Genomic DNA, 26,882 nt, shown 5'->3' with positions numbered 1-26,882 from the left:
TTATAGAGCCCTGAAATTGACGTACCAGATAATTCCATTTAAAATACATACCTGCTGGGGGTTAAGATTTAAATAACCGTTATTTTTCAACTTTTCAAAACTTTCAAAAATTCAATTTAAATGAATTGGTACTTAAACAAATCAAAAAATACGTTAGTTTTCATTTAGAATCTAAAACAGTTTAGTCGTATTATTAGGAGTGTTTTAAATTATACCTAAGGTGTTTTTTTTTAGCTGCCTAAGAAATTTCGATAACTGTTTTCTATGATTTGACAGTTGTGAATGTCAAACTGTGTTGACATTTCTGCTCAGTAAAGTTTGGCAATTCATTATGAGTTTAATTTCAGAACAATACCTACTTAAAAATTGTTGAAATTGCTGGTAAAATGGGGTTATCTTAAGTTAACTTAAAAATGAGGCTGGGATACGACCTACTCTGATAACTTTCCATCACTGCCCGTCTGTTGATTTTGTGTAAGATAAAAGAAAAACTTAAAATCAATATTTTTCGGTGTTCTCATAATACTTGAGTCAAAAACCATTTTTGTAAATTTTTTTTCGTTTTTGAAGGTTTTCGTATTTTTGTAAAAAAAAGTTTTTAATATATATAATATTATAAATATAAATTTTATTTCAATTTCTTTTCTTTTTCCTGAGGTTTTTAGTCGAATACCAATGTTTACCAATTTTGATAATGAGTTTTGAAAGTTTGTATCTATACTAATATTATGAAGCTGAAGTGCTTGTTTTTCTGTTTGTTTGGTTGTTTGAACGCCATAATCTCAGGAACTCGTGTTCCGATTAAAAAAATACTTTCAGTCTTAAATAGTTAATAACAGAATCGTTCCCATTTAATAATTCTAAAAAACTATATACCCGTGTTTTGTTGGAAAATCTATCCATAACATAGTAGGATTTTACACGAATAACAAAAACAATATCCAAAGCATGAATATTAGCGATGAAAGTTAGAGTAGGATCTTACTAGAGATGGGTTTTTGCCATTTATACGAGTCTCGAATGGATCTTATGTGATTTGGTTCCCAAATGTTGGTACGATTGATATTGCATTTGTATCTTGATGACTGTGTTCATTGAGTAGTTGTGCATTTGGAATTATGTGTTTTCTATTGGGGAAAAAAATCAATCTGTTGATATTATTTAGTTTTGTTAATGAAAATGAACTAACTGCGCTCATTTTGCAAGAGAAAACAATAGAAAAGATAATTAAGTTTTGCTATGTTTCCACCAAAGGTTTATCTTAGTTTAGATTAAATAAATCTTTTTGGTTCCACCGCATAAGAAGAATAAAAATGATTAAGTATGACAGCATTTTCTAAAATGCAAGTGGTGTTTATATGTTTTCGATATGTGAAGTGCATGTGAGATAGATTGATTCGTGTTAAACAATGAAGAACAGATTAGTGCAGCACCATAAAAGAATATGCAACCTGCTCCATTTTTTTTAATTTGATTAAAACAAAACTATATTTTCTGTACACAAACATGCAAACAGGCCATTATGCATTAACTGTAAAACCTCCAACTCCTCCACACAGGTTTTTCTTCACAAATTTTGACTCGACTCCGATCCCCGACCGGAATCGAGTCTAATCAAGCACCTTTTAACTCGATTCAGGTATTTAAATAATTGAGGTGAGCTTCAAGATCGCTTCAACACCACGTGTTATTGTAGTAGTCTACGAACAAACTCCCTCCTTGAAGCAATTGTTAAATGATGTTTTCCAAATGTTTTCTTACCATTTCTTTTTGAAAAATTGTCCATTTTATTAGTTTTAGTTAGTTTTTTTTTGCTATGTTAATTTTAACATTTGATTTTTTTATTCTGACAGGGTTTCTTTCAGTTATACCCAATTTTTAAATATAAAAATCTGGCTACTGCGGATCATTTTGTTGGCAATTTCTCACTGCACTATATATGGAATACCAAAAAAACGCACTTTATGTCTCATATTTTAAACTGTGTTCTAAAATTTAGAATGAGAGTAACGCCTTATGGCACAGCTAGTCTTTTATGAAACAAAAAACCAATTAGATTTTTCTAAGAATTATTATCTTAAGTTTAAAACAACATTTTGCATAGTTTTGCAATCATTTCTATAGTAAAAAAAACCTATAAAAGTTTTTAAAAGTCCTTTATGCATCCTTTGGTGTTTTTATCTGTAAGACAAGTGTCTGAAAGGCTTGAGATATGGCCGTTAAAAAAGGTTCACACGCACATAAACACATCTCTCGAAATTACCTGCCATTCGGGTTCTAGGGATCTTGAATCGTCGAGAAATGTCAAAAACTTCCAATCCGATAAATCTTACAATAACTTCTAATGGAAAGTTAAAAAGCCAAATTTCTGAAGCAATGGAAAAAACACCCTAAATGAGGAAATATCTGGTACAAAACTAGTTTTTGTTAATATCTTGTATAACTTTGGCGCCTTATGTTATTCTTAAGTCGAAAATTATTAAAATGCTTATTTTTTCAAATACGTTTTAAGAAGTTAAGTGTGTTTAAATATATTACAATTATATCCAAAAACAAACCCCCAAGATCCAATTAAGGTTATACTCGTAGCTCATGTACTCAATATTTTTGCTACAGTAAAAGCTTCTAAATTTTAAAATTTTAAACCATACTATAAATTCAAGCCAATAATTTAGTCAGTTGAGGAACATAAAGAACACAAAGTTCTTTGGTTTCGAAGTTTAGTGGAAAGTTCGCAATACTTTCTTAACATTAGACTGATTTATAACACCAATGAAGTAAAAAAGACCGGTTTCGTCTAATAAAATAATTTTAGGGTTTAAAAATGTGCTAAATGCGGTGATTTTGAAATTTAAATAGACGTCTTCAAGTCATTTTTATCAAGCACCCACCGGTTCCAATTTTGCGTGAATCTATCAAATTAATGTAAATGGAATGAATTAACCTATAAGTAATCTCAGAGAAGCAGAAAAATGTTCCAGTGTTACTTTATGGAGTAAAAATCTTAGCTATAGAGAAAGTAAATCTCCGCTCTTTAATAAATCGAGCAAAAATCGTTAAAAAGTTGTTCCAAGCTTAAGCTTTAGTTAATTTTCAGTTAAAATTCAAATTTTGCAAAAGTAGAAAAATTACCTACATGGAATTTTTCTCAACATTTTTCCGCACCATACGCAAAAAAAATAAGAACACAAAAAAAAAGAACTCAATCGATATTTTTGTAGTTAGGCTTCCTCGTATACAGCAAACGCATACCTATAATGTCCTTTGGTCAATTTTCGTTTCAGTGACTTTTCTCAAACCAAAACCGCCTAAAGTTTGTAGTCTTTTTAATGTGTTCTCTGCGTTTTCAGTTCTTTTTTGTACTGTTTTTGTTGTTTTCTTTATTTTTTTTTGTCATGTGTGCACTCTTTTATGGTATGTCTTGAGTTCTCAAAAGTTCAACTTCATTCATTTAATTTTTATAAATATTGATTTCTGCACATTTTATGTTATGAGAGACAAACATTCCAAGAGGATTTTTGATACATTCTCTTTGTGTACTCATTCTTTATGGAAAGAAAGCTCAAAACAACCACGTGGTGTGTGATGTATGTTATGATGGAGTACATGTACACATAAGCAAAATGAACTGAGTTCTTTATTAAAACAATAACCTCATAAAAAATAACGTTGCTCTTTAAATTCAAAAAACATAAAAAAGCTTCTTGGTTTGTTTGTGCAGACATAAATACGGAAACACCACTGTTAAGTGGAGTTTTTGTGATATTGGAATGTTATCATGTAAGTTGAAGCAAGCTATACGCTGCGAGCTCCTATCAAATATTTATGGACTTCAAAACGGAACCGGAAATTGAAGTCGTAACGGAAATTGCCAAAGTTCACTATGCGATTCATTTTATTTTTGTTGGTTTATTTTTTAAAAAACACATTTACAAATTGGGATGGTTAATTTTCATACATATGTGCAAAAAAAAAATTAAAATTAATGGAGAGTCAGTTACACGCAGGTGCCATGTCAGTGACTGCGGACAGCGGCGTCAGAGCTAAACAAAGAGCTTTCGCATTTTTGCATTTCAAAAAAACAAAACAAAAAATGATATGAAAAAAATAATCAATCAAATATGGGCTGCTCTTCTATTTTTTGTTTTGTCAACATTTTTTCATCCCTTAAACTGGGAAAGTGAATAGATTTTTTTTCTAGCGTTACACGCTTTTAAATTATTTTGGAATGTGCAAAAAGAGCTTTTAGCATGATTCCTTTTTGAAACTTTGTTCCTATACAGAAACAGAACCCAATTCAGAGAAGGAACAATTTTGAAACAAGGGTTGGTTTTCTAGTTATTACTTGAACTAAGTTCTAAGGATTCATCTAGCATGCGATGAAATTCAATAGTTGTACGAAATATGGAATTTATAATAAGTTTTGTTTTGCTGTTTTCAGTCTTGACTTTACACTAACTTGTAAAATATAATCATTAGTTTACCATCAGACTCAATGATAGTTAAGAGGGCAAAGCTTTTGTTTTAAATAAATATTTTATAATAGATTTTTGTTTTTATAGGTACAGGGTTATCCATTTTGCGATTTCAAAAGTTAACGTAAACAAAACACTTATACAATATTTTTCATTGTTCATGATATTTCTTTTTTGTTATAAAGTTTGAACGTTTAACACTACATCATTTTAATGACCACATAGGTATTATATATTACCAAATATTGAATTTTTGCAAGCATCGATTCTTTTGAGGTCATTTACGACCACTTTCTGACACATATTGGGCGGTATCTCAGCCATAACTTGATAAATGTTGGTTCTTAAGTTCTCGGGAGTTAAAGGTTTATCTGCATAAACACGGTCTTAAACGTAGCGTAACAAAAAAAGCCCAGTGCTGACAAATGATATCGCCACGACGAGAAATTACGCGGCCAGGAAATGTTTGCAATAAAGCCATGTTTGCTCGAGTTATTTGGCATGTAGCACCATCTTATTTGAACCACATATACTTTAAGTCGAAAGCACTTTTTATGACTAGAATACTCTTGGAGGATTATGTCGATTCCTCGCAAGAAACAGTACCCATGAGAAAAACTTTAGATGGCACAGGCAGAGATCGAGCCCAAGACCTCTGGCTTGACAGTCCAACGCACTAACCATCACGCGAATTTTCAGAACTCCAAAAGCAACAATTTTGTTTGTTAACATACCCAGAGAGTGAGAAATGTGCTTCATCGCTGAAAAAAATGTTGTTCGAAAAATCGCCGTCCACCGCCTGCTGTTCAAGCACCTATTCGACGTATCTACGACGTTGTGAGTGGTCAGTTGGCTTCAGTATTCAGTTGTTGTATAAGCTGGATGTAGGTGTAAATCCAAATACGCCACAATGTGCCGTAAGACAGTCCTAATTCCTGAAAATGACGAGGAATCCACACATTCCGGTCTTCGGCAACACTTTTACTTTCAGCAGCGATATTTTCAAAGGTACAAGCGAAACGATGATGCAAATGCCTTAAAATATCTGTTACCAGTCCAGTCTCAAATTTGTTCACAATTTTTTGAATTGCTTGGGTTGTTGGATGATTATTTAAATCATAACCTCTAAAAGCACAATACTTGGCTGTTGCAGAATCACCAGTTTTGTAGTAGGTTTTAACAATTTCTTTTCCTTGTGAGATAGTTAAGCGTGATCCATTTGGGAAAATGTCAGACTTTCAACTGAAAAAAAAATAGTTTAACAACTTAGTTTGACAGACGTCGAATTCTAGCCCTACATTTTATTACACCGCAAAATAGATAAACCTTGCATACTACAAGTTTTTATTCGATTGGTACACTGTGGCGTATACGTACTTTTTATTTATTTTTTAAGCTGTCACTTTAATAATTCTTTTTTTAAAGTATGATTATTTTTATATTTAATGAACACAATTTTTCTTAATTTCATCCATTATTCTATATGTTTCTATATCCCAGATGATGTTTGATTCCTTCTGTTTTATGATGATTATGTAAATATGTATATTTATAATATATCCTCAAACAGAGTTGTTCCTGGCTTCCGTTTCCGCTGTCTTACATTTTATATACACATGTATTTATATTTATGTACATATATCCTTTCAAAGAGTATAAGCACAAAAAATCAATTTTCATTTCCGCTCTCTTCAGGTTCATAATGTGTCCTTTAAATCCTAGTTGGAAGGTAAAGACAGTATATTTAAAAGAGTTTGAGGATTCAAAAGAAGGCATATGGATGGGTATGGATGTGCATTAAAATATAAGATGGCTATTTTTGAATTATCAAAGCTATGTTTTAAGACTTCCTGGATCTTAAATTTATACATATAAAAACAACTTAAAGGAAACTTTAAGGTTTTACGTTATTTTGTTTTTTAATTGACTTGTTTTAATACATATTCGTAAATTGATTGTTATCCAAATCCAAAGATAGATAAACTTTCTTAGTTTTCTTTTTTCGAACGACAGAAAAAAAATAAAAACAAACAAAATAAAAAAAATATGACTCCTTATGATAGATTGAAGTATGTATGCAAATAGGTTAGTTAAGAAGATTCTTCTTCCAATTTCAAACCATATTATAGCTTAATAATACAGTAATTTCCATTTAGATTGTAGTAAAATAATACTAGAAATATGTTTTCAAGAATTTATTTTAAATGTAACATAGGGACATTTTCGGTCAAAATATTGTCAAGGATTAAGAAGAAAAATGACTGTGGGATAAATGTTTTTTGGACCGATCAAGCCAAAATTGTTATATTTGGTGAGAGAGGTTCATGATATGCTTCCAAATTCCAAATTCAACCCCAAAAATACATTTATTAAACATAGGAAATTTATCGTAACAATGTGGTGAACTTTTTCATGTATCGTTGTTAAAAATATATGCATGAACAAATATTGAGGAAGTGTCTTTTAACAGGACAACGACTCGAAACATATCAGAACACTAAGCAAGAAATATTTCCGCATAACAAAGTTGATATTATTTAATGGCTCATGTAATGGTTAAGACGGAAGCGTTCCAGTGTAAGCAACGTAACGCTAAAAAACTCTGGTCTGCTGCTCGGAATCTATTCCTGTTGAAAGATGCCAATGGCTTGTAAATTGTATGCAAAGGCGCTGTACAGTTGCTATATTGAATAAGGACATATTACCAAATATTGAATTGAACCACAAAATTTTAAAATTAATAAACAAATTTAATTCAAAAAAAGTGTAATTTTCATTTTGTTGAATTACGTTGAATTTTAGTTTAAAAAATGTTGAGCATGCCTTGAAATATTAACAAAATATCAATAATTGGCTGAATTAGAAATTGTGTTGTTGTATAGTATATTAAGGCTTAGCAGTCAATTAATTTAATACAACGTATTCGAAGTTCAAAATAGTTTTTTTTTTCACTTCATTAAATTGATGATGTTCTGGTGTAGTATGTTTTGAATGCAGCTGTTTTTAGCTACATACATATTCCAAACATCTCCTGAAATGGGTTTTATCTATACTAAATCAGCAGTTGTATATTTACATTGATCCTTCAGATCAAGTCTAGATTGATCATAAAACAAATTTAATCATTATCCAGGAGAATTAAATGTTTACTTTGAAAAATTCCCACAAAGCTGGTTTTTGGCGAAAAGCTTTATTTATATGTCCTTAACACTCTCTAAAAATTCCTCTTATTTTGGATAGACGCTTAAAATGTTTAGGGGTGAAAGGGGATCAAGTAAACTTATTTTGCATATTACTGAACAACCATCATTTTCTTTATTTTGAGAAAAGTTGAAGTTACACTTTGTATCTCATTTAATTTTACGCAAAACTTTTTATCGTAAAGTTTATAGATTTTGATAGATAGCTACAAAGTGTACGAAATATTTGTTGAGTACTCACAAAAAAGGGTTTGACCCCCAAAAATGTTTCGCTCACATACAAAATGAAAATGAGAGGAGATGAGAGCTACCTTTATAAAAGAACACAATGTGTGAAATTGGGGAAATTCTTCTCTAATATCATACAAGCTTCATCAGGAGTTCCTCAAGGTAGCCATTTGGGACCACTTCTTTTTAATATATTTGTAAATGATATCCCCTCTCTTCTTAAAAATGCATCTTGTTTGCTGATGACATGAAAATTTTTCTTTGTATCAAAAATAGAATTGATCAGCAAAATCTTCAAATGGATTTAAATGTTTTATCTGATTGGTGTGATAGGAATATCCTCCCATTAAATATCACAAAGTGTAATGTGTTTACGGCACATCGTATTTTAGTTCCTATGATCCACAACTACCATATGTTCAACCAGATTCTTGATCGCAAATCTGAGATTCGTGATCTTGGAGTCATTTTTGATCCGAAGTTGTCTTTTTCGTTACATATAGATTATGTAATTGCAAGGGCTAATTCAATGCTTGGTTTCGTCAAGCGAAACTGCAACGAGTTTTCTAACCCTTATGCTCTGAAATCAGTGTACATGTCATTAGTTCGTCCGATCCTTGAGTACTGTTCAATTGTTTGGTGTCCTTCTACTTCCATTGGCATAACTCGTATTGAAAGAGTTCAAAAGGCTTTCACAAGATTTGTTGTTAGGCAACTAAAATGGAGAATTGATACTCCTTCATATCCGTCAAGATGTGCTTTGATTGGACTTGATTCTTTACAAAAAAGGCGTTCTGTTCAATGTGTACTGTTTGTCCGTGATGTATTTTCATACCGTATCAAATGCCCACAAATCATTTATAATTTTGAAATCTATATTCCGGAAAGAATTTCATTTCTTTAACAATCCTAAACATAGATGTAATTATGGTTGCAATGAACCATTTACAAGATGCATACAATTTTTCAACACTATATGTAATGAACTTGATCTTTCTACAAACAGATGTGAATTTAAAATAAAATTGCAAAGCATATTATAAATTAGCTTTAAGTATTTAATTATATTTTTATATCAAAATTGTCAGTAATCTGTAAGACTTATATCTGTAGATGAATAAATAAATAAATAAATAAATTAAAAGTAAATTTTTTCGAAATTTTTGCAAAGTAAGGCTTTGTTGAAATATTGATCACAGCGCCATCTATAAAATTAAATTGGCGAAAAACGTCTTTAATTTGAAAACAATCCGATATATTCAAGAATTTACACCTAATTTCTTTTATACAAACATTGTCCTAGCAATTACGAAAGGTTATCAAATTGTGAATTTTTATTAAGTTGTCTTGGCATATTCTTATAAATATATGGGAATACAACTTTTAACTGGCGGCCATTTTGTCAGCTGTTAAGTGATTATTTTAGTTTGGTTTGACATTACAAAAATTCAAGCCACATGAAGATGATAACCTAAGAAGACTTACATTGGGCAGGTTCAGTCATCATAAGGGACTTCATTCGCAACCAACTTCACTCTTTGAACGTACATTTTGACCAAATCAACTAGTTAGTTTTTCAAGTGTCATGAATTTGGATTGCAGAACTTTACTTAACAAACTTCAAGTTCATAGTGCGAAAAGTACCAACAAAATTAATGTCCACAGAACACTCCGCAGGGAAGCTACAAGCCCATCACGATTTGTATTTTGTATTGTAAAGAAATATTACTTATTATTATTCCAAATTTAAAAGGAACCCTTTTACAGAAAACATTCAATGAAGTATGAAGTAATGACTTAATAGTTAGGGAGATTTTTCTTGACTTACATATTTTTCAGTCAACTTTCCATTGTCTGCGTTCAATCTCAGACTGATATCGGGATACCTTTTTGGTAGTGTTGTACGTGTAAAATAACAGCTGATCAAAAACAGCTGAGATGTCAAAAAAAATCCAAAGGTATCCAAGAATGGTCGCATTCACAAAGCTAGTGGCTACGTAGTCAAGGGATTCTGATTGGCTTAATCTAACTACAAAAGTAGTTGAAATTTCCCCTCGGACGTAGTGTAAAAAATTCGGCTACAAAGTTAGTGGAGAATGATTTTGACGTTTCACAATCAGCTGCTCGGTATAGTAACACGAATGAAAATGAAATAAATTGTTCAATATTAAAATACAAATATAAATCATTCAAATTGTGTCCTAAATTTAATTTTATTGAATTTAAAAACACAAAAGATAAGTTAAAGTTATCAAATCAAATATGTTTCTTATTTTATATATTTGCTTTTGTCAACAATATGACAGTTCCAAATTTACTACCTTTGTAGTGTAGTTTTGCATTCACAAAGCTAGTTGAATTTTGACTACGTAGCCACTAGCTTTGTGAATGCGCCCATTGGCTACATAGTCAAGGGATTCTGATTGGCTTAATCTAACTACAAAAGAAGTTGAAATTTCCAGTCCGATGTAGTGTAAAAAATTCGGCTACAAAGTCAGTGGAGAGTGATTTGAGGTTTCAGAAATGAAATAAATCGTTCAGTATTTAAATACAAATATGAATCATTCAAATTATGTCTTAAATATGATTTTATTGAATTTAAAATCACAAAAGATAAGTCAAAATTATCAAATCAATAATGTTTCTTATTTTATATATTTGCTTTTGTCAACAATATGACAGTTCCAGATTGACTAGCTTTGTAGTGTAGTTTTGCATTCACAAAGCTAGTTGAATTTTGACTACGTAGCCACTAGCTTTGGGAATGCGACCAATTTCTGTAGTAATCTGACAGAACAGCTGATTCAACGCATGGTTGAATTTCAAGAAACTTGAAAATTGATTTCAACTTTTTGTACTTGTTGGTAAACAAAGAGATACAAAATGTTATTTGAAGTTGTATTTGAGGATGTTCTGTACATAAAAGACGATGAATTTCAGAAGGTAATTATGATTTATTTTTTAAACTTGAAAATTGACTTATTTTGTTCTCGTTTTGTAGATGACCAATCCGAGGAATCAGCTTAATTATCCATTAAATGTTTTATCTTAACAACAATTTTGACTTTGAAGCTTAAGTGTTTCTCTGCTTTTTGTGAACAGCTGAAAATTGTTTTTATTTTATGACAGCTATCTCAATACAGCTATCCATCCAACTCGTTCAACAAGGTATCTAAAAATCCACCTTTCTAAAAATCCACATATCCAACACGAGATTGAACGCAGCCGTTAAAGTTTTCTTAATTTGGCAGCTGGCCAATCAGATACTAGAAACTTGCATAACTTTCAAGTCCCTTATGTTTCCTGAACCTACAACAGGATGTGCTAAGTCGCTAATCTATGACGATAAGACAGAAACGCTTCACGTCTTGGATCTTGCACTTGCAGGACAGCAGCGTTATTGCCGATATACGGCCACAAATGCTTGAAAAAGTAATCGAAAATTGGACTTCTAGTATAACTACGTCCGACCCAGCCGTGGCGGTCAGGTACCAAAATTCATATTTAATTATAATGCAAAAAAAATTACCTTCCGATCAAAGCAAATGTAACGTCAATTTAAAAAAGTCGTCTTTGTTTTATTCCATCTAGAAGTTCTTTACCCCTAAAAAACGCCCTTTAGAATATATATGTATGTAGGTAGTAGTATCACCCTGACAGTGTCCAAGGTATATTTTGAACATTTCCCCAACTAAAATATAAAATGTTTCCAAATCGATTAAATTAGTTTTTAAGTAAATAGTACCACAAAATATGTCCAACATATTTTCAAAACATTTAATTGTAAATACGAAACGAAAAATATAAAATTCATATACAATTTAAAAAAAAGACTTTTCAGCTGGTTCCATCCAGGATCGAACTGGAGACCTTCTGCGTGTAAAGCAGACGTGATAACCGCTACACTATGGAACCACATGAAATTTTTAGTGCTGATTTTTCTATATATTCATGACATATAATTCAAAAGTATTCAAAAACTCACCTCATGATAGGAAACGCAATCTCATGACTATAAAAATACAAATCAGCTGGACGTTTTGACATTTCGATAGTAATTTCACCACAGTCAAGAAATCGAAAGCAAAATAGGAAAACTTTTCTACATAAGAAAATAAAAATTGATCAAATTAGATTACAATAAAAAGGAGCACATGTATATTTTATAAATATTTACTTAGAAAATAATCCATCGGGATTATGAGTTTCCTCCTTAACTTGATACGTGCCATAATTGATAAGATGTTGCAAATACTTTCGATAGGTCAAAAAACCATCAAGAATACTTTGAGTATTTATGTTAAGACAAACACCGGGAACACCCTAACTGTTGACTTGGATCCCAAATGGGATATAAAGAATGTAAAAGAATTGGTTGCCCCACAACTTGGCTTGCAACCTGACGAAGTGAAGATCATTTTTGCTGGCAAGGAGCTTTGTGATTCCACAACTATTGAGGTAGGTAAATGAGATGATTGGTTATGCCATAGTGAACTGGAGACTTCTGTGTCCTTTTAGGAATGTGATTTAGGTCAGCAGAGCATTCTGCATGCCATCAAAACAAGACCTCGTCAGAGTATAATCGATAAGAAGCATACCGAGTCAATTTTAACAGAGGAGGAGCTCCAAGAAGAAGCCTCCAAGCCCTTGTGTGAGACATTAGTTGACTTGCAGCTTCAAAGTGATGAACGGGTTAATATCAGCGAAGAGAGTGGGTACACTCGTTGTATTTTTATATTCCTACATTGAGTGTCTTCTATGTTTCTAGACCGAGAACGAACAAGAGCTCATTTCTTTGTTCATTGCTCACAGTGCTCTAAATTGTGCCGAGGTAAGCTAAGAGTTCGATGTTCTTTGTGCAAGGGAGGTGCCTTTACTGTCCACAGAGATCCAGAATGCTGGGATGACGTCTTACAACCAAAACGAATCACAGGTCATTGTGAGAGTAAGGAGATCGCTTGTGTTGTAAGCTGAAGATTAAAGAATCCCCATGAGATGAATTTATTACGAATTTCCTTTGTTTTCATTTTGCAGGATAACGAAATGGGTGACCCTCCATTTGCAGAATTCTATTTCAAGTGTGCTGAACATCCATCCCGAGGTGAGGCTGACTTCGCAGCTCCTCTAAATCTCATCCAAGTCAATATTAAAGATGTGCCTTGTCTGGCTTGCACTGATATCAGGTGTGTTACCTCTTCTTTGGATCTTTGTCTATCGATTTCTAAATAGTTTTCATTAGCGAGACTGTTCTTATTTTCCCTTGCGAATCGAAACACGTCACATGCATCGATTGTTTTCAGCACTATACGAGATCTCGATTGATGGAGCGTCAACTTATGCTTCATCCTGAATACGGTTACACTCTACCATGTCCAGCGGGCTGCACTGGCTCATTTATATCAGAAATCCACCATTTTAAATTACTTTCAAAAGACGAATATGAAAGATATCAACGATTCGGAGCCGAAGAGTATGTTTTGCAAGCTGGTGGAGTATTCTGTCCACAACCTGGATGTGGAATGGGACTTCTAATCGGACCAGAATGCAAAAAAGTCACATGTGAAGGTGGCTGTGGAGTAAGTTTATTAATTTTTGAATATTCTCGAGAGGAAGTATTTTAACATGAAGAACCGTTTTTAGTATGTTTTTTGTAGGAACTGTAGACAAGGATATCATATTGGAGATTGTCTTCCAGAGAACTCAACTATTCTAAATAGTGGAAATTGTGAATATCCTGTCGATCCAAATGTTGGTTTTTGTCTTTTTGATTTGCAACGTTGCTTTAACATATTTACATGATTTTTTAGAGAGCTGCTGATGCGAGATGGGAAGATGCTTCTTCTGTGACTATAAAGGTTTCGACTAAACCATGTCCAAAATGTCGTACACCAACAGAAAGAGATGGTAATTCTAAGTAAATCATTAGATGAATCAATTTGTAATAAATTGAATTAAATCAAAATTCTAGGTGGTTGCATGCACATGGTGTGCACTCGTGCAGGATGTGGATTTGAATGGTGCTGGATTTGTCAAACTGAATGGACAAGAGATTGCATGGGGGCTCATTGGTTTGGTTAGAGATATCAATGAAACGAAGAAGATGTTTCAGGATTTTAAGTTGTTTTCAAGAGATTCAAAAAGATTTCGCGTTCGATGTAATTTGACTTCAACGAAATGTAAAACATTTTAATGATGTAGGGAAAATGCAATTTAAGGAGAGTAACTCGTTAATTTATTTTGATAATACACGTATATAAAATCAAACAAAAAGGTTGAGTAGTCTTTTATTATTTAAATTGAATTGAAGGATGAAGGATATTTGAGAATGGTAGTTCTGGCTTTACTACAAACATATTTACAGGAACAATCCCTTTCTAGCCAAAAGACTTTTTTAGATACAGCGCTTTGAAAATCGCAAAAAACCATAACTGACTGACTGATCGACTATCAAAATAGCGAAGCACTTCCTAACATCGCAGAATGTTTTTGCTCAGTTAGGTCGTGTTGTGCAAGAAAAGAAAAATATCGAAACATTTTGATTTTCGTTTTAGGGGCGTGGTATCCACCCATAAAAATATGCAAGGCATTTGTTAAAAATACCAGTTCTAAGTGTAGTCAAATAATTAACTTCAGTAGAGTGGTAGGTCGGCATATGAAAACACAAACAAAAATCAAGGTACAAAAACTATGCACTCAGGGGCGTGGTATACGCCCTCTTCCTCGAACGAAGTATGACTTAAAAGGTACTCTTTTAAGTGATATAGAACAATGAAACTAAGCGTAGTGAAAGGAGTCGATGTGCAAATAAAGACGAAAATAGTAAATATAACATTATCCACCAAAGGGCGTGGTACCCGCTTACTTTTCTTGAGTTCGGTATCGTTTATATAAACTACTTCTGATTCTACTTGTAGAATGATGAATAGTTACAGTGGTAAATGTGTATCTGAGAATATGTGTATGTTATCATTTACAAGAAATACTCCTGACTTAGTTATAGGTCTAATCTCAAGGGACAAGCAGCTTCAAACATTTTAAATCTGCAGGACCTGATGGAATAATTCCAGCCGAGCTACAAAAGACTTCTGATATAATTTCACCAATCCTTGAGGCAATTTTTACCAGCCGTCTTTATCTGGTCCATGTTCCCTCGGCATGGAGAGAAGTTAAAGTTGTTTTTATACCCAAATCAGGTAAATACTCGCAAGTCAATCCTAAAGATCAACGACCTATAAGTCTATTATCATTCCTTCTTAAGACTTCTTAAGATTGATTGATATCCATTTAAGGGCAATTATTGATACAAGACTTCTGTCTTCGTCTCAACATGCCTATTGTAAAGGTAAATCGATGGAAACAGCGTTACACGCCTTAGTACGCACAGTCGAATATTCCCTCCATCATAAAGAGTTCACTATGGTTCACATCTCTAAATGTAAAAAGTTCGCTTTGGGAGTTAATTCATTTAATGCTTACTAGCAGAAAAATTAACTAAAAACTGGGCAACTCTTCTGGCAGACGATTCGTTAGTAGAGGGACACCGCAAGGTGGTGTTCTATCCCCTCTCCTCTGGAACCTAGTGGTGAATGAAATCCTAACTAGTCTAGATGCGGAAGGTTTCAGAGTGATAGCCTATGCAGACGACGTTGCTATAGCAGTTTCAGGAAAGCATCTTAACACCCTAAAAGAACTCTTACAAAATGCCTTAGACAGACTAATAGTTTGGGCTGATCGGTGTGGACTGGGTGGTAACCCACAAAAAAAAAAAAAAAATTCCATTTGTCATCGCTCCCTATATTAAAGGAATCCAATTTAAATTCTCGTACGAGGCTAAATACCTGGGTCTTGTCTTAGATAAAAAACTAAATTGGAAACACAACGCACAGGAAAGTGTCTAAAAAGCTACTATAGCTCTCTTTTCTTGCAAAAAAGCTATTGGTAATAAATGGGGCTTACAACCCAGAATCACGCATTGGCTATACACATCGGTAATCAGACCGATTTTAATGCACGGTGTGGCCGTATGGTGGACTGCTTTAGAGAAAGGTATAAACAGGGATAATAAAATAAAGTCCAACGTTCAGCTTGCATATGTATAAGCGGATCGCTTCTCACGACTTCATCTGCGGCACTGGACAACTTACTCTACCTAACACCTCTTGACATATTTAGCAAACAAATAAATGCAAGCTCTGCTATTCGCCTCAAAGCTTCGTCGCAGTGGACTAACAACAATATTGGCCACTCCGTAACTCTTAGGTATTTAGAATAAATTCCAAAGCACACAGACTACACCATCCCCCTACTGAAAATTAAGTCTTTCATTCCGACTTCCCAATCATTGTAGCGTGTTCTAGACGAAACTTTTGGCGATAAAAGAAGTCTTGTCCTGGGCTTAAAGAAAACGTGATAACAACAACTGATATCCGTATTTTCTCAGATAGTCAGGCCGCTATTAAATCTCTGGACTCTGCCTCTTCAAACTCTATAACAGTCCATAACTGTTGATCATCTCTAATGGAGATGGCACAACAGTTAAATATTCACCTTTGCTGGGTGCCGAGCCATAGAGACATTCCAGGTAACTGTAGGGCAGATGAACTCGCCAGGAACGGTACAGTGCAGCCCATCCTACCACGTTTGGCACACACTGGCATACCAATCGCTACTTGTAAACTGTTGCTAATGCATGACGCTGTGAGGAGTGTAGGCACCAGGTGGAACAACATCACCACATGTCAGGTCACAAAAAACATCTTGCCAAGACTGGATTTAAAACGTTTAAGGTGCTTGCTATCCCTAAGCAGATCGCATATAAGCTCGATAATAGGTGTCATAACCGGATACTGTCTAATAGGAACGCACGCCACGCTATTAGACGTATTCTCAAATGACTTTTGCAAAAGCTGTTTGGCCGAGGAAGAGGAATAAACAGTTCTTCATCTTCTCCGTACATGCCCAGATCTGGCTTGAAAACGCAAGAATTACCTAGGAGAATTCTTCTTAAACTGGCCTAATTGTGTCTTGGACAGCGACTTCAACCTAACCTTTAGAAAATCCATTTCAAGTCCTTAAATCAAAGAAAGAAAATGAAACAAACTAATAGAATAGATTTTATCTATTTATTATAATATACTGCTTACTTAAAATGAATTATAAAACTAAGCATAGTCATCTATAACGTCATCTACACCTCCATCTAGTTCCAAATTCTTTTCAGCTTCTAAAAGTGCATTTAGCGAAGCATCGTCATCAAGTTCGATGTCTTCAATCTTGTCTCTGCTCATCTCATCTTCGTCCATTTTCCCCACTTTCCGAATTTTATATTTCTTCTTTGCCATTGCTTCATCAAAGTCTATAATATAGCGAAGGTAATCGGAGTAACCTTCGGGTTTTTGTGTCATATACTCTGAATTAACTTTGTAGTTAAGGACTTCTGGTACCATAAATGCAAAAAGCCACCCAACTAGTGGAGTGGTTCCAAATGTGTAGCTGGCTTCTTTGTGATAGAATAGAAAACCATCCAGCTCCGGAGAGTTATTCTCCCAAAGTGGAAACTGCTGCAGGCCTATTGAGACACTTGTCGTGTTTTCGAAATCGAAGAATTTTATACACTCGAAGGCGTAAGGATTCCTATCGCTGATTTCATCGTAGCTGTTTTCCAAAAACTTCGAAGTCAGCCAAAAGAATCTGAATTGAGCCTCACAGTTGATAAGATCCTGATTTCCAAATGCCAGGGCGTCGAGTATGTAAAAAGTTGATTTCTCATCGACATAAACACAATCCAGCATTGTGACATCGTTTTTTGAGCCAACATTGCCTGGCAATAGCGATTTGAAGGTATCAAGCAAGCGTCCAGCCTTCGAATACATCTCTGTATAACCATTGCATGCCATTACCATGCAACGTTGTCCTTTCGGACAAGGAACCAAAAACCAATCGTTGATGTTTTCCGGTTTCTCTCGAAGCCATTCGGAAAGCTGTAGTTTGGCATCGATTTGATACTTCTTTTTAAATGTTCTTACCTTGTGTCTGCCGCCTTTGCCATCATTTTTGACGGTTTTGGTAACGATCTCTTGGAGATTCCTTGATTCATCTTGAAATAGAGAACGATGGAGCTTTTGTTCTTTGAGTAGTTGTTTGCGACGATTTTCTTGTACATCAGATCGGTTGTGAGATTTGTAAAGATCTGCGAATTTCGATTCGCAATTTTCCATTTAAAATTGTGTTGGAATTTAGGATTTTTATGAAGAGAAACAAATAAATAAAAATAAATAAACAAAAAGTCAAGTAAAGACACACTTAACGAACATTACAGTGATGCCAATATGCTTTTTCATAAATTCACAATACCCCGTTAGCCTAAGTTCAAGTTATTGGCTGAAGTTGAGTTTGAGTTCATATGATTATAAAATAAGCAAACAAAAAATTAGCGTTTTATTTCGCAAAGAAAAACCAACTGCACTTTTAATAAAATGAAGTGAGCTTTTAAATCAATGACCTACTAGATATGGACAGCTAGTACCCACCTTCAAGTTGGTGTCATCGATTCCTCTATAATGCCACTAGATCTTCGGTAGGTTCAGCTTTATGGTCCAGCTCTTCACTTTAGCTTGTAGGCCAACCATCGTGGCTACTAAGAATTTATATCCTTATAGAGCGTTTTTGATTGAAGTGCTTACTTTTTATAATAAGGCGTTTTTAATTGTTGGAACTGCCAAATTGAAAATGTTTATTTTCTTTATTAAGTGCGATCAGAAATTAAAAATTTTGTTAATTTTTTCGCTCACAGGTCGATTTTGAATGTTTGAAGCACGTCAACGATCTAATAAAAAGCCTGCACAAAACTAATAGGCTTTTCACACCAAACCCAAAACCGGGTTTTCGGCAAAAGTTTTCGAAAACCAGAAAACCGTTCACAAGTTTTCATTTGTCATTTAAATTTATTTAACACCGGCTGTCAAATTTTGTATTGATGAATAAATTTGTGAGTACAAAGTTTTGTTGTTCTCAAATTATTTGTGAAAATAAAATGATATCTAATCAATTCAAATTGATTTTAATGCAACACTAGCTCGTCTCGAAGAAGAGTTTCCACTGATGTTCTGGGGGCGGGTGGAATGGGCTCACAACGTAAACCAACAAGAACTAAAAGTTCACTTGGCTGCACCTACCCTCTTTGTTTACTTCAACCGGTCCGAACAATTCACTAAAGAGAAGCTAAATGTCTAGAAAATATATCATAGACAAACAAAACTGTTACAGTACAAATTAATTTTATTTAAAACATTTTCTTCTTCTTTTACAACAAATTCAATCCAAAATACTAAGCATATAACTATTGTTTCTGCTGCCCAAATATCCCTTTAGAATCGCCGGAGCAGAAATGGTCAATTCCTAGTTCTAGATTCATACCAAAATCACACTCATCCAGATCGATCACTGAAGCTGTTATGATGGGCTGCAATTTCTTAATGACTATCTCTTTGGTTTCTTCCTTTGAGGACTTGCCTGGCTTGTCCAAAGGACTGAGGAGCTTCTTGATGTTGGCATCGCTGTCCATCAAGGGGTGATAGCCCACTGTTGTGGTTTTACACACTGGAACAACGATTCCCACATTGTGGAATGTTTTGGCACAAATTTTCCTAGCCCGCGGCTACATAATGTCCACTAGAAATTTTCTTTCCTCTACAAATGAACTTGTCACCTTTCTCATATCTCCTAAACCCTTGCAATTGAATGGATTTACAGGAAAGCCTTTCTCCAGGTGAAAGCTAAAGCGTCGAATATATTTGTGGCGACGAGTTCGAAGACGCATCCCTTGGAAACATTATTACGCACTAAGAGCAAGTCTTCCTCGTTCTTGGGATCGTCACGCCAGTAGCCATAGTGAATTCCGTTTCCTCGCTTAACAAAGAGTGTTTGAAACTCTGGAGGATTATAAAAGACTGCCAGTGCCGAAAATAGTCACCGGGGCTTTTATTTTCGACGTTTTTGTTGCCACGCAGCCCTCCCAAAGTTTCCTTTTTTTCTTCTCCATGTTCGGTAAATAAAAAAACTATAATTTATGATATAATGCTTGTGAGGGATATTTTATGTTATCACGTACGTTGTCCATCTTTGCTTTTAATTGTCCCAATTTATGTTCCGTCAAGAGCTATGCGTGGTAGAACATTTCTGTTTGAATCTTTTCACAGAACAAGCTACGGTAATAATGAGCCGATTTGTAGATCTATAAGGCAATTCAATAAAGTTTGGCAATTTATTGAATTAAGTAATTCTAGGGATTTGTTTAAGGCCAATTTACTTTTATTGTTTACTTTTTATTATAATTTTGTAATACTTAAATTTTTAAGATCAAATCTTATCTAAGCTTGTAGATAAATAAATAAATAAAAATACAAAATTCTTATATTGTAAGGAAATTGTATAAATAATACAATACAATAAATATAATAATACCTACACGACCAAATTAATTTCAAAATGAAATATTTGTTTTGACAGCAGCGATCAGCTGTTTTGTTTACGCTGAGCGCTTGAATGTTTCGAAAAGTTTGTTTGTTAAGTTCAACTTTGAGTTGCTACTAGTTTTCGAGAGGTTTTATATAAAACTTGTGGTTTACCAAAAATGTATGGGAAAACTTGAGTTTTCGATGTAGGTTCTAGGCCAAAACCGGGTTTTGGACTTGGTGTGAAAAGCCTATAACGTCAAGTATCTGAGATAAGGGAAAATGCATACTCAACTTAAATGGCGGGGAATTTATATTTTGTGATCAATAATAAGTCAAATACTTTGGTTTGTTAAAAAACTTGTTTTAGATTAAAAGGGACATAATCCATTATTTTAATTTCCAAACTTAATAAGTAAGGATTTTTATTGTGCCAGAAATCACAAAACGTCAATTTTTTAAGAGCTTTAATGTCAGATTAATTTCAAAAACAAATATAAAAATGTTCAGAGTATACAATATTCAGAGTGGCACTTGAACTTATGGGTTAGCATATAAACGCGGTAAATACGACTTTGATAGTTCAAATACCACCCCTGTATTTATAGAATACCACACTTTTTCGCAGGGTTTATTTTCTGTTGTCCATTGCTGTTTTGTGTTCCCCTTCACACCATTACCATCATTTTGGAAAATCGCAATATTGAATTGAATTGAATTGTAGTGTGTAGAATTTAGCTAATTTAAATACGTTCTGCGCGTAGATAATTATTGCTTTTGCTTTTATTGTCCCAAATTAAATAACTTCCACCATATTTCCCTTAAGAAGGTAAGCTCCCGGAAATCTTAACACTAAATCCAATCTCCTTAAACAACTAAAGACACAAATTGAAATTCTGTTTGCGATTTGAGCTGAGTGTTTGTATTGCGATTTCCGAAGGCATGAGTTACCCGCGCAATTTCGATACGGAGCTGAGTAAGAGTCTATCGTGGCTCCTGCGACATGGTGCTATTAAAGAGGGACTTCCCATAGCATCCAATGGATTCATTCCTCTGGATGCTATTTTGTCGCATCGCAACCTTAGCAATCGCTATACAGCCGAGGACATCATGAGGATAGTGGAAGCGGATTCGAAAAATCGATACACTGTCACCACCTGTCCCAGCAGCACTAGAATCCTCATCAAAGCCAACCAGGGTCATTCGATTTCCGAGGTTTCAGAGCTGACTTTGACAAAAGTTCGCCACGCATCCGAAGTTCCAATTGTTGTGCATGGAACTTTTTACAAGAATCTGCCCGCCATAAGGAGACTCGGACTAAAGCGAATGAATCGCAACCACATCCACTTCTCTGCATCGGACAAACTCAAACCGGGCACCGAGAGAGTCAGTGGAATTCGACATAATTGTGAAGTTCTGATCTACTTGAACACAGATCTTGCCATTAGCAAAGGCATAGAACTCTACCGCTCCGAAAACAATGTGATATTGAGTCCTGGCTTGAATGGTGTCATAAGCACAGAGTTTTTCGAAAAGGTTGTAGACAGAAAAACCGGACAACTTATCCCTATTTAAAAAAAAAAAAAAAAACTATACACAAATTCTTTATTCATTACATAAACAATGTGCAATCAACTGTGCCAAAATAAAAATACCAAACATTTCTTTAGTGTTACTAAATATTTAGAAAATAAGACATGACATTTAAGAAGCCACTTAATCCCATCCAAAGGAGATACAAATGTAGATTGTTCGAAAAATGAAATTTCTCCATGACTATTTATTATTTGTTTCGTTCACTTATAGCAGACTTAAACGCAGAGATGGAAGATTCAAAGGCTGCTGAAGAAGGATCAACTGTCACGGAAAGCTCTGAGATAAATTCAAGTCTAACCGACGCCGAACGGGAGAATCTGGAATGTAAAGTTTGCCATCAACCATTTGAGAACCTTCAAGATGTGCTCAAGCACGAATTGCTCAATCATTCGGCGACGAAAAGTGCAAAGAAACGTCCCATGAATCAGTTGAAGCGGAGGGTAAATGCTGTCCTTAAGACTGTCAATGCCGAAGAGGAAAAGAAGTTTAGACAAAAATTAGCCGAGGCAATTTTGGACTGTGATCATGGAACAGAACTGAGTGTCATATTCAAGAAGTACCTAATCGATAATGAGGATCTACTGTGCATCTATTCGCGCATCCATAGCAGCTTGCAGAAGGAATTGGACAGAATCGGCCCGTACAACATTCAACCGTATGGATCGGTGGCGAATGGATTAGCCCTAAAATGTAAGTATACTTAAAAATGCTTATTTCACTCAACTAACTTGCAAAACATCCCTCTTATTTTAGCAAGCGATATTGATTTGCACATTTCTTGTTCGAACTCGCGCGCTGACCCCAACATCACCTACAAGGTCATCACTAAGATGCTCTATCGTAGCAAGCAGTTCTCCGACATTGTACCCATTCGAAAAGCACGAGTGCCGATCATAAAGTGTGTTCATCTTGCCACCGGATTCAATCTTGACATCAACACCACCGAGCCCTATGGCATCCATAACAGTGAATTTATAAACGAACTCAATCAGACAGACAACAGGATCTATGAACTGATGTTGTTTTTGAAGATCTGGTTCAAGAATATGCACATCTATGGAGCCTTCAATATGACCAACTACTGCCTCATGACTCTGATAATATTCTATTTGCAAAACAGCAATCCCCCGGTCCTGGCTTCCATCAAGATCCTGCAGCGAAATGCGAAAAAAAATATAGTAAATGGTGTTAATTTTGGTCTGAACGCGAGATGCGTCCCATTGGACTCCAGCAAAGACGTCCATCAGCTGATTAAGGGATTCTTTGAATTCTACAGCACTTTGGATTTCGAGAAAGTAATAATTGCACCGTATCTGGGAAAGGTGATCAAGAAGGCAGATTTCCAGAACAAGGTCTTCAAATATCCCGAATACGAGGCACAGTTGCGAATGTTGGCCTCACAAACCGGCGAACCAGCAGAAGAGCTCAAAACAGAGTGTGCAGTGTGTGTTCAGGACATGTTCTGTCTCAATATAAACATCGCCAAGGGCCTCTCCGAGACAAATGTTCAATATCTGAAGAAATGCATAACCATGGCTCACAAGAAGTGCTGTGAGCCAAAAATATCCTTGAAAAATCTTTACAAATCACTGCTCGTCAATATCATCGAGGAGCTTAGTCAGATGTTTCCGGTAGCTGAAACCACCACCATTGTTGCTGGAGATCCCCTGACATTCGACGTAGTTCCTCGAAAGAACGAACTGAAAATGCTGGCCAAATTCGCCGACCAACCACTCAACCTTAAGAAGCTATGGGCCAAGGAATACATTGCCGCTATTGAGCAAATAATGACTGAAGTTTATAAAATCGATATGACCCTTCTGTCGCCAACGGAAAACAGTAAATTCAAGAAAATTGACGAAACCGAAGAATTGCCATTGCCCTGGAAATGGTCAGTAAGCTCGTCGGTGGATTTGTGGACGGGACGTCAGATGCCAAAGAGTAATGTTACCTTCATGGAATACCAAATCGCCCAAACGAAGAAGCTTCACGCCGAGCGGAGACAAAAGTCTAACTTTTCGGTACAATTCAAGGGATTCATTACGATAACCATAACGAAGAATTTTAATTCGCTGCACGTTGAGGCGAGTAGTAATGAAACGCTGTGCAAAAAGAATCCAATGCGTAAGTTTTTCGGAGCACTCAAATGTTCCATGCAAAATTATAATCTCAAAAATAGAATCCATCAACTTGAAAGTCAGCGACAGGCAAACGCAGAAGATGTGTGATAAGATGAACTATTTCGGACTTAAATTATTCTTTTTTACAGATATATTTACGTATACATATTTAATCTTAGAGTATTTTTCCGTCTTAAGACGATTGACTGTCATTTTCTCAAGATACAATGGTTCTTAGGTTCATTTGAGTGTTGGAGCGGTCCTTTCCAATTTACCAATACCTTCTTGATACGAGGAAATATTCCTTTAAAAAAAAGCAATTGAGAGAGCGACTGATTTTTGTACTTGAAAATTTTATCGTATCAAGAAAATCAAAAGGCATCTTCTTACGTTTTTGATTTTGAGATCACTCATTTTTTGAGATCTCAGATTATGGAGGAAGCATAGTAAAAGGGGGTCAAACATTTTCTCAGCTCAGCAATTGTTCTATGATAAGATAATTAAGAAATAATAAGTTCTTTTCCTAACGCAGATCGTAGCTTTTCTTAGTGTTTCCATGACGAGGTTTCAACTGAAAATGAATATATTTTGAGTTTTCAAGCAATAACGTTTCTTGTTCAATTCGAAGCTGAATGAAAACTTTTGTGGGAAGGACGTGGGTAATGCTTCCATGAAGTTTCCTGTGAAAATATTTTGAGTTTTCAAGCAAATCCTTAAATGCAATTCTTACATTTGTGCATAGTAAATTTCCTTACTTAACTAATTACCAAATCGCAACAATTTTTAAAGTATACAAATTTACTATGTTCAACATTTCTTGACTCAAATCGTATTCGTTTTGAATGGTATTTGAATCGAATACAATTTGTGGCGATTAATTGAGACGACAGCTCTCATTTTCAGACACCTTTTATACCTAGGTTATGATTTTAAGAATTTGAAAAATGGACACAATTATACTAAGTTGGTTGGTCCGCTTTTTAAAGCTTTTCACGTAAAAGAATGAAGGTGTTTTAACGTCTCACAAGAGTAAGAAGTAAAATAAATAGGTAAACCAAATTTTGTGTTGGCTTCAACATAACTAAATTGTAAAAATGACGGCTTTTAGCTTTATCAATCGTGTTTTCGAATTCAGAAGTCAGAAGGTTTGAATTCTTCTGGCCAATGTTTAAATGATTTTTAAAACTTTAATTTTATCGATTGAGGAGATTATTGGTTTTATTTTTAGATCGATAAAAGTTGTAGGCCCTTTTTACAAAAATCCAACTGAATATTCGACTTAAAACGATCCTTTGAGAAGTACAATACGTGTGTGTTCCAATTGAACAACATTTCTTAATTTCGAAATGAGTGATATCAAAAATCTTTCCTTCAACCTTCGGTTCGCTTTTTATAACACGGGCCTTAAAAATTACAAATATATAAAAGAAGCTTTATTCATGATATTTTCAACTTTTCCAGAGTCGTAGTAAAAAATCCCGCCAGACTTTTTAATTGGGAAATCAAACCGCTATAAACCTTAAAAACTTGGGTTCTACATTTATAATTCAAATTGATCTCAATTTACATCACCAAGTTTAAATTTTTAACAGGAAATTGTATAAAACATGTCACAAAAATGGTTTTATGATATTTGTTTTAAGGATTTATAAACAGTTAGCGATTATTATAATACATATCTAGTAAAAATATGTAAGCGGATGAATTATATTCCAACATACGGAAATAGAACATAAAATATTCATTATATTTAAATTAATTTGTGTCTTGAGAAAATGACTTGAAATAAAAACTTAACGTCTTAAGGTACGATAATAATACTACAAATTTAATGTTACAAGAAAATGTTACTTATAACGTGTTTGTTATTATTAAATTAGAATTTAAGAAAATTAAATTGAACATGGCCTTTTTCTTATTGAAAAACAAAAAATATATTTAAAACAAAAAAAACAACAACTTGTTTCTACCGAATCTTGGTAAAACTAACTTTTATAAGCCATTTCTTTTTAGTTTTCTTTTGTAAATAGATAAATCAACTAACTTGGTAAGACTAATTTACATTTATGTATGTTTGTATATGAAGTTTATTTTCTCTATATATAATTAAAATATACTTCAGTACTATTGAGAATTATTCTTTTGGTCAAGATATCAAGACATTTTGCTTTTCAATCATTTTATATTCTTCAAAACAAAAATAGTGAACATTTTTTACTTATCTATATGTATTTGTCTTGAAAAAGAAATGTCTATACATATTTAATTTATGTAATTAAAATAAATTTCTTCTCAATATTAAAATTAAAACTTATTATAAAACCATTATTTTTTGTTTTTAATTCGTTTAATAAAATGGCATAGAATATATAAATTTAACTTATAAAACTATAACTAGACAATGTATTTATCTAACTTAACAAGTTCAAATAAAATTAATTTGGCACAAAGAACAACTACTCTTTTATTTTAATTGAATATTTGATACAATTTAGAGTAACCTTTCATCTTTTGATAGTCTTCTTTGGTATCAGTAAAAGTGGTTAAAATTATTATGGCTAAATGTACAGTAAATGTAATGAACAGTGTCCATGCATCATATTGCTTTAACTTTTCATTTCAAAATACTCAATTTCTTTAAACATATAACTTACTTAAATTTAACTTTGCAAAAGCCAATTTTGTTGGCATAGCGAATTATTTGGATCGTTTAGTTTTGCCCAATGATTTTAATAATAATTTTGATTTATCTTACTTCTATAGTGACTTTCTAAGTACTCTTAAGGAAGCAATTGACATTTTTGTTCCTAA

General features: G+C 33.9%; 4 protein-coding genes and 1 non-coding gene across 8 annotated transcripts; 3 read left to right on the top strand and 2 right to left on the bottom strand.

Annotated features, from left to right (window-relative positions):
• Positions 1-11,745: 11,745 nt before the first annotated feature.
• Trnav-uac (transfer RNA valine (anticodon UAC)) lies at positions 11,746-11,818 on the bottom strand. The gene has a single exon. It is a non-coding gene; the product is annotated as a tRNA-Val (tRNA).
• A 132-nt stretch (positions 11,819-11,950) lies between these two features.
• On the top strand, positions 11,951-14,173 carry LOC129945510 (E3 ubiquitin-protein ligase parkin). Its single transcript, XM_056055296.1, has 8 exons — positions 11,951-12,361; positions 12,422-12,614; positions 12,672-12,868; positions 12,938-13,086; positions 13,143-13,479; positions 13,544-13,651; positions 13,711-13,807; positions 13,872-14,173. The coding sequence occupies exons 1-8, from the start codon at positions 12,104-12,106 to the stop codon at positions 13,979-13,981; spliced, it is 1,449 nt and encodes a 482-aa protein (XP_055911271.1). The 5' UTR covers positions 11,951-12,103; the 3' UTR covers positions 13,982-14,173.
• Positions 14,174-17,006: 2,833 nt separating this feature from the next.
• Positions 17,007-18,207, bottom strand: LOC129945689 (snurportin-1). The gene has a single exon (XM_056055545.1). It carries the CDS (start codon positions 18,118-18,120, stop codon positions 17,065-17,067), a length of 1,056 nt encoding a protein of 351 aa, XP_055911520.1. The 5' UTR covers positions 18,121-18,207; the 3' UTR covers positions 17,007-17,064.
• Positions 18,208-21,024: 2,817 nt separating this feature from the next.
• Positions 21,025-26,008, top strand: LOC129945539 (speckle targeted PIP5K1A-regulated poly(A) polymerase-like). Of its 4 annotated transcripts, none has more exons than XM_056055348.1 (3): positions 21,025-21,184; positions 22,165-22,641; positions 22,705-26,008. In XM_056055348.1, exons 2-3 carry the CDS (start codon positions 22,179-22,181, stop codon positions 24,177-24,179), a joined length of 1,938 nt encoding a protein of 645 aa, XP_055911323.1. In that variant the 5' UTR covers positions 21,025-21,184; positions 22,165-22,178; the 3' UTR covers positions 24,180-26,008. The 4 variants fall into 4 exon arrangements, with proteins under 4 accessions (XP_055911323.1, XP_055911322.1, XP_055911321.1 ...); XM_056055347.1 differs by having other exon boundaries at positions 22,162-22,641; XM_056055346.1 differs by lacking the exon at positions 21,025-21,184 and adding an exon at positions 21,921-22,098.
• On the top strand, positions 21,181-21,930 carry LOC129945540 (tRNA 2'-phosphotransferase 1). Its single transcript, XM_056055349.1, has one exon. The coding sequence runs from the start codon at positions 21,298-21,300 to the stop codon at positions 21,928-21,930; it is 633 nt and encodes a 210-aa protein (XP_055911324.1). The 5' UTR covers positions 21,181-21,297.
• Positions 26,009-26,882: the final 874 nt, after the last annotated feature.

This window comes from Eupeodes corollae, chromosome 2, assembly GCF_945859685.1.
Source record: "Eupeodes corollae chromosome 2, idEupCoro1.1, whole genome shotgun sequence".
Taxonomy (NCBI): Eukaryota; Metazoa; Arthropoda; class Insecta; order Diptera; family Syrphidae; genus Eupeodes; species Eupeodes corollae.
This window is presented reverse-complemented; position numbering and strand designations above follow the sequence as displayed.

Coding starts and splice junctions, on each gene's coding strand:
- LOC129945510 (XM_056055296.1), top strand. CDS start 12,104: ATGAGTTTCCTCCTTAACTTGATACGTGCCATAATTGATAAGATGTTG. Junction 12,362..12,421: donor GTGATTCCACAACTATTGAG/GTAGGTAAATGA, acceptor GTGTCCTTTTAG/GAATGTGATTTAGGTCAGCA. Junction 12,615..12,671: donor GGTTAATATCAGCGAAGAGA/GTGGGTACACTC, acceptor CTATGTTTCTAG/ACCGAGAACGAACAAGAGCT.
- LOC129945689 (XM_056055545.1), bottom strand. CDS start 18,120: ATGGAAAATTGCGAATCGAAATTCGCAGATCTTTACAAATCTCACAAC.
- LOC129945540 (XM_056055349.1), top strand. CDS start 21,298: ATGAGTTACCCGCGCAATTTCGATACGGAGCTGAGTAAGAGTCTATCG.
- LOC129945539 (XM_056055345.1), top strand. CDS start 22,053: ATGACATTTAAGAAGCCACTTAATCCCATCCAAAGGAGATACAAAT. Junction 22,099..22,161: donor CATCCAAAGGAGATACAAAT/GTAGATTGTTCG, acceptor GTTCACTTATAG/CAGACTTAAACGCAGAGATG. Junction 22,642..22,704: donor GAATGGATTAGCCCTAAAAT/GTAAGTATACTT, acceptor CTCTTATTTTAG/CAAGCGATATTGATTTGCAC.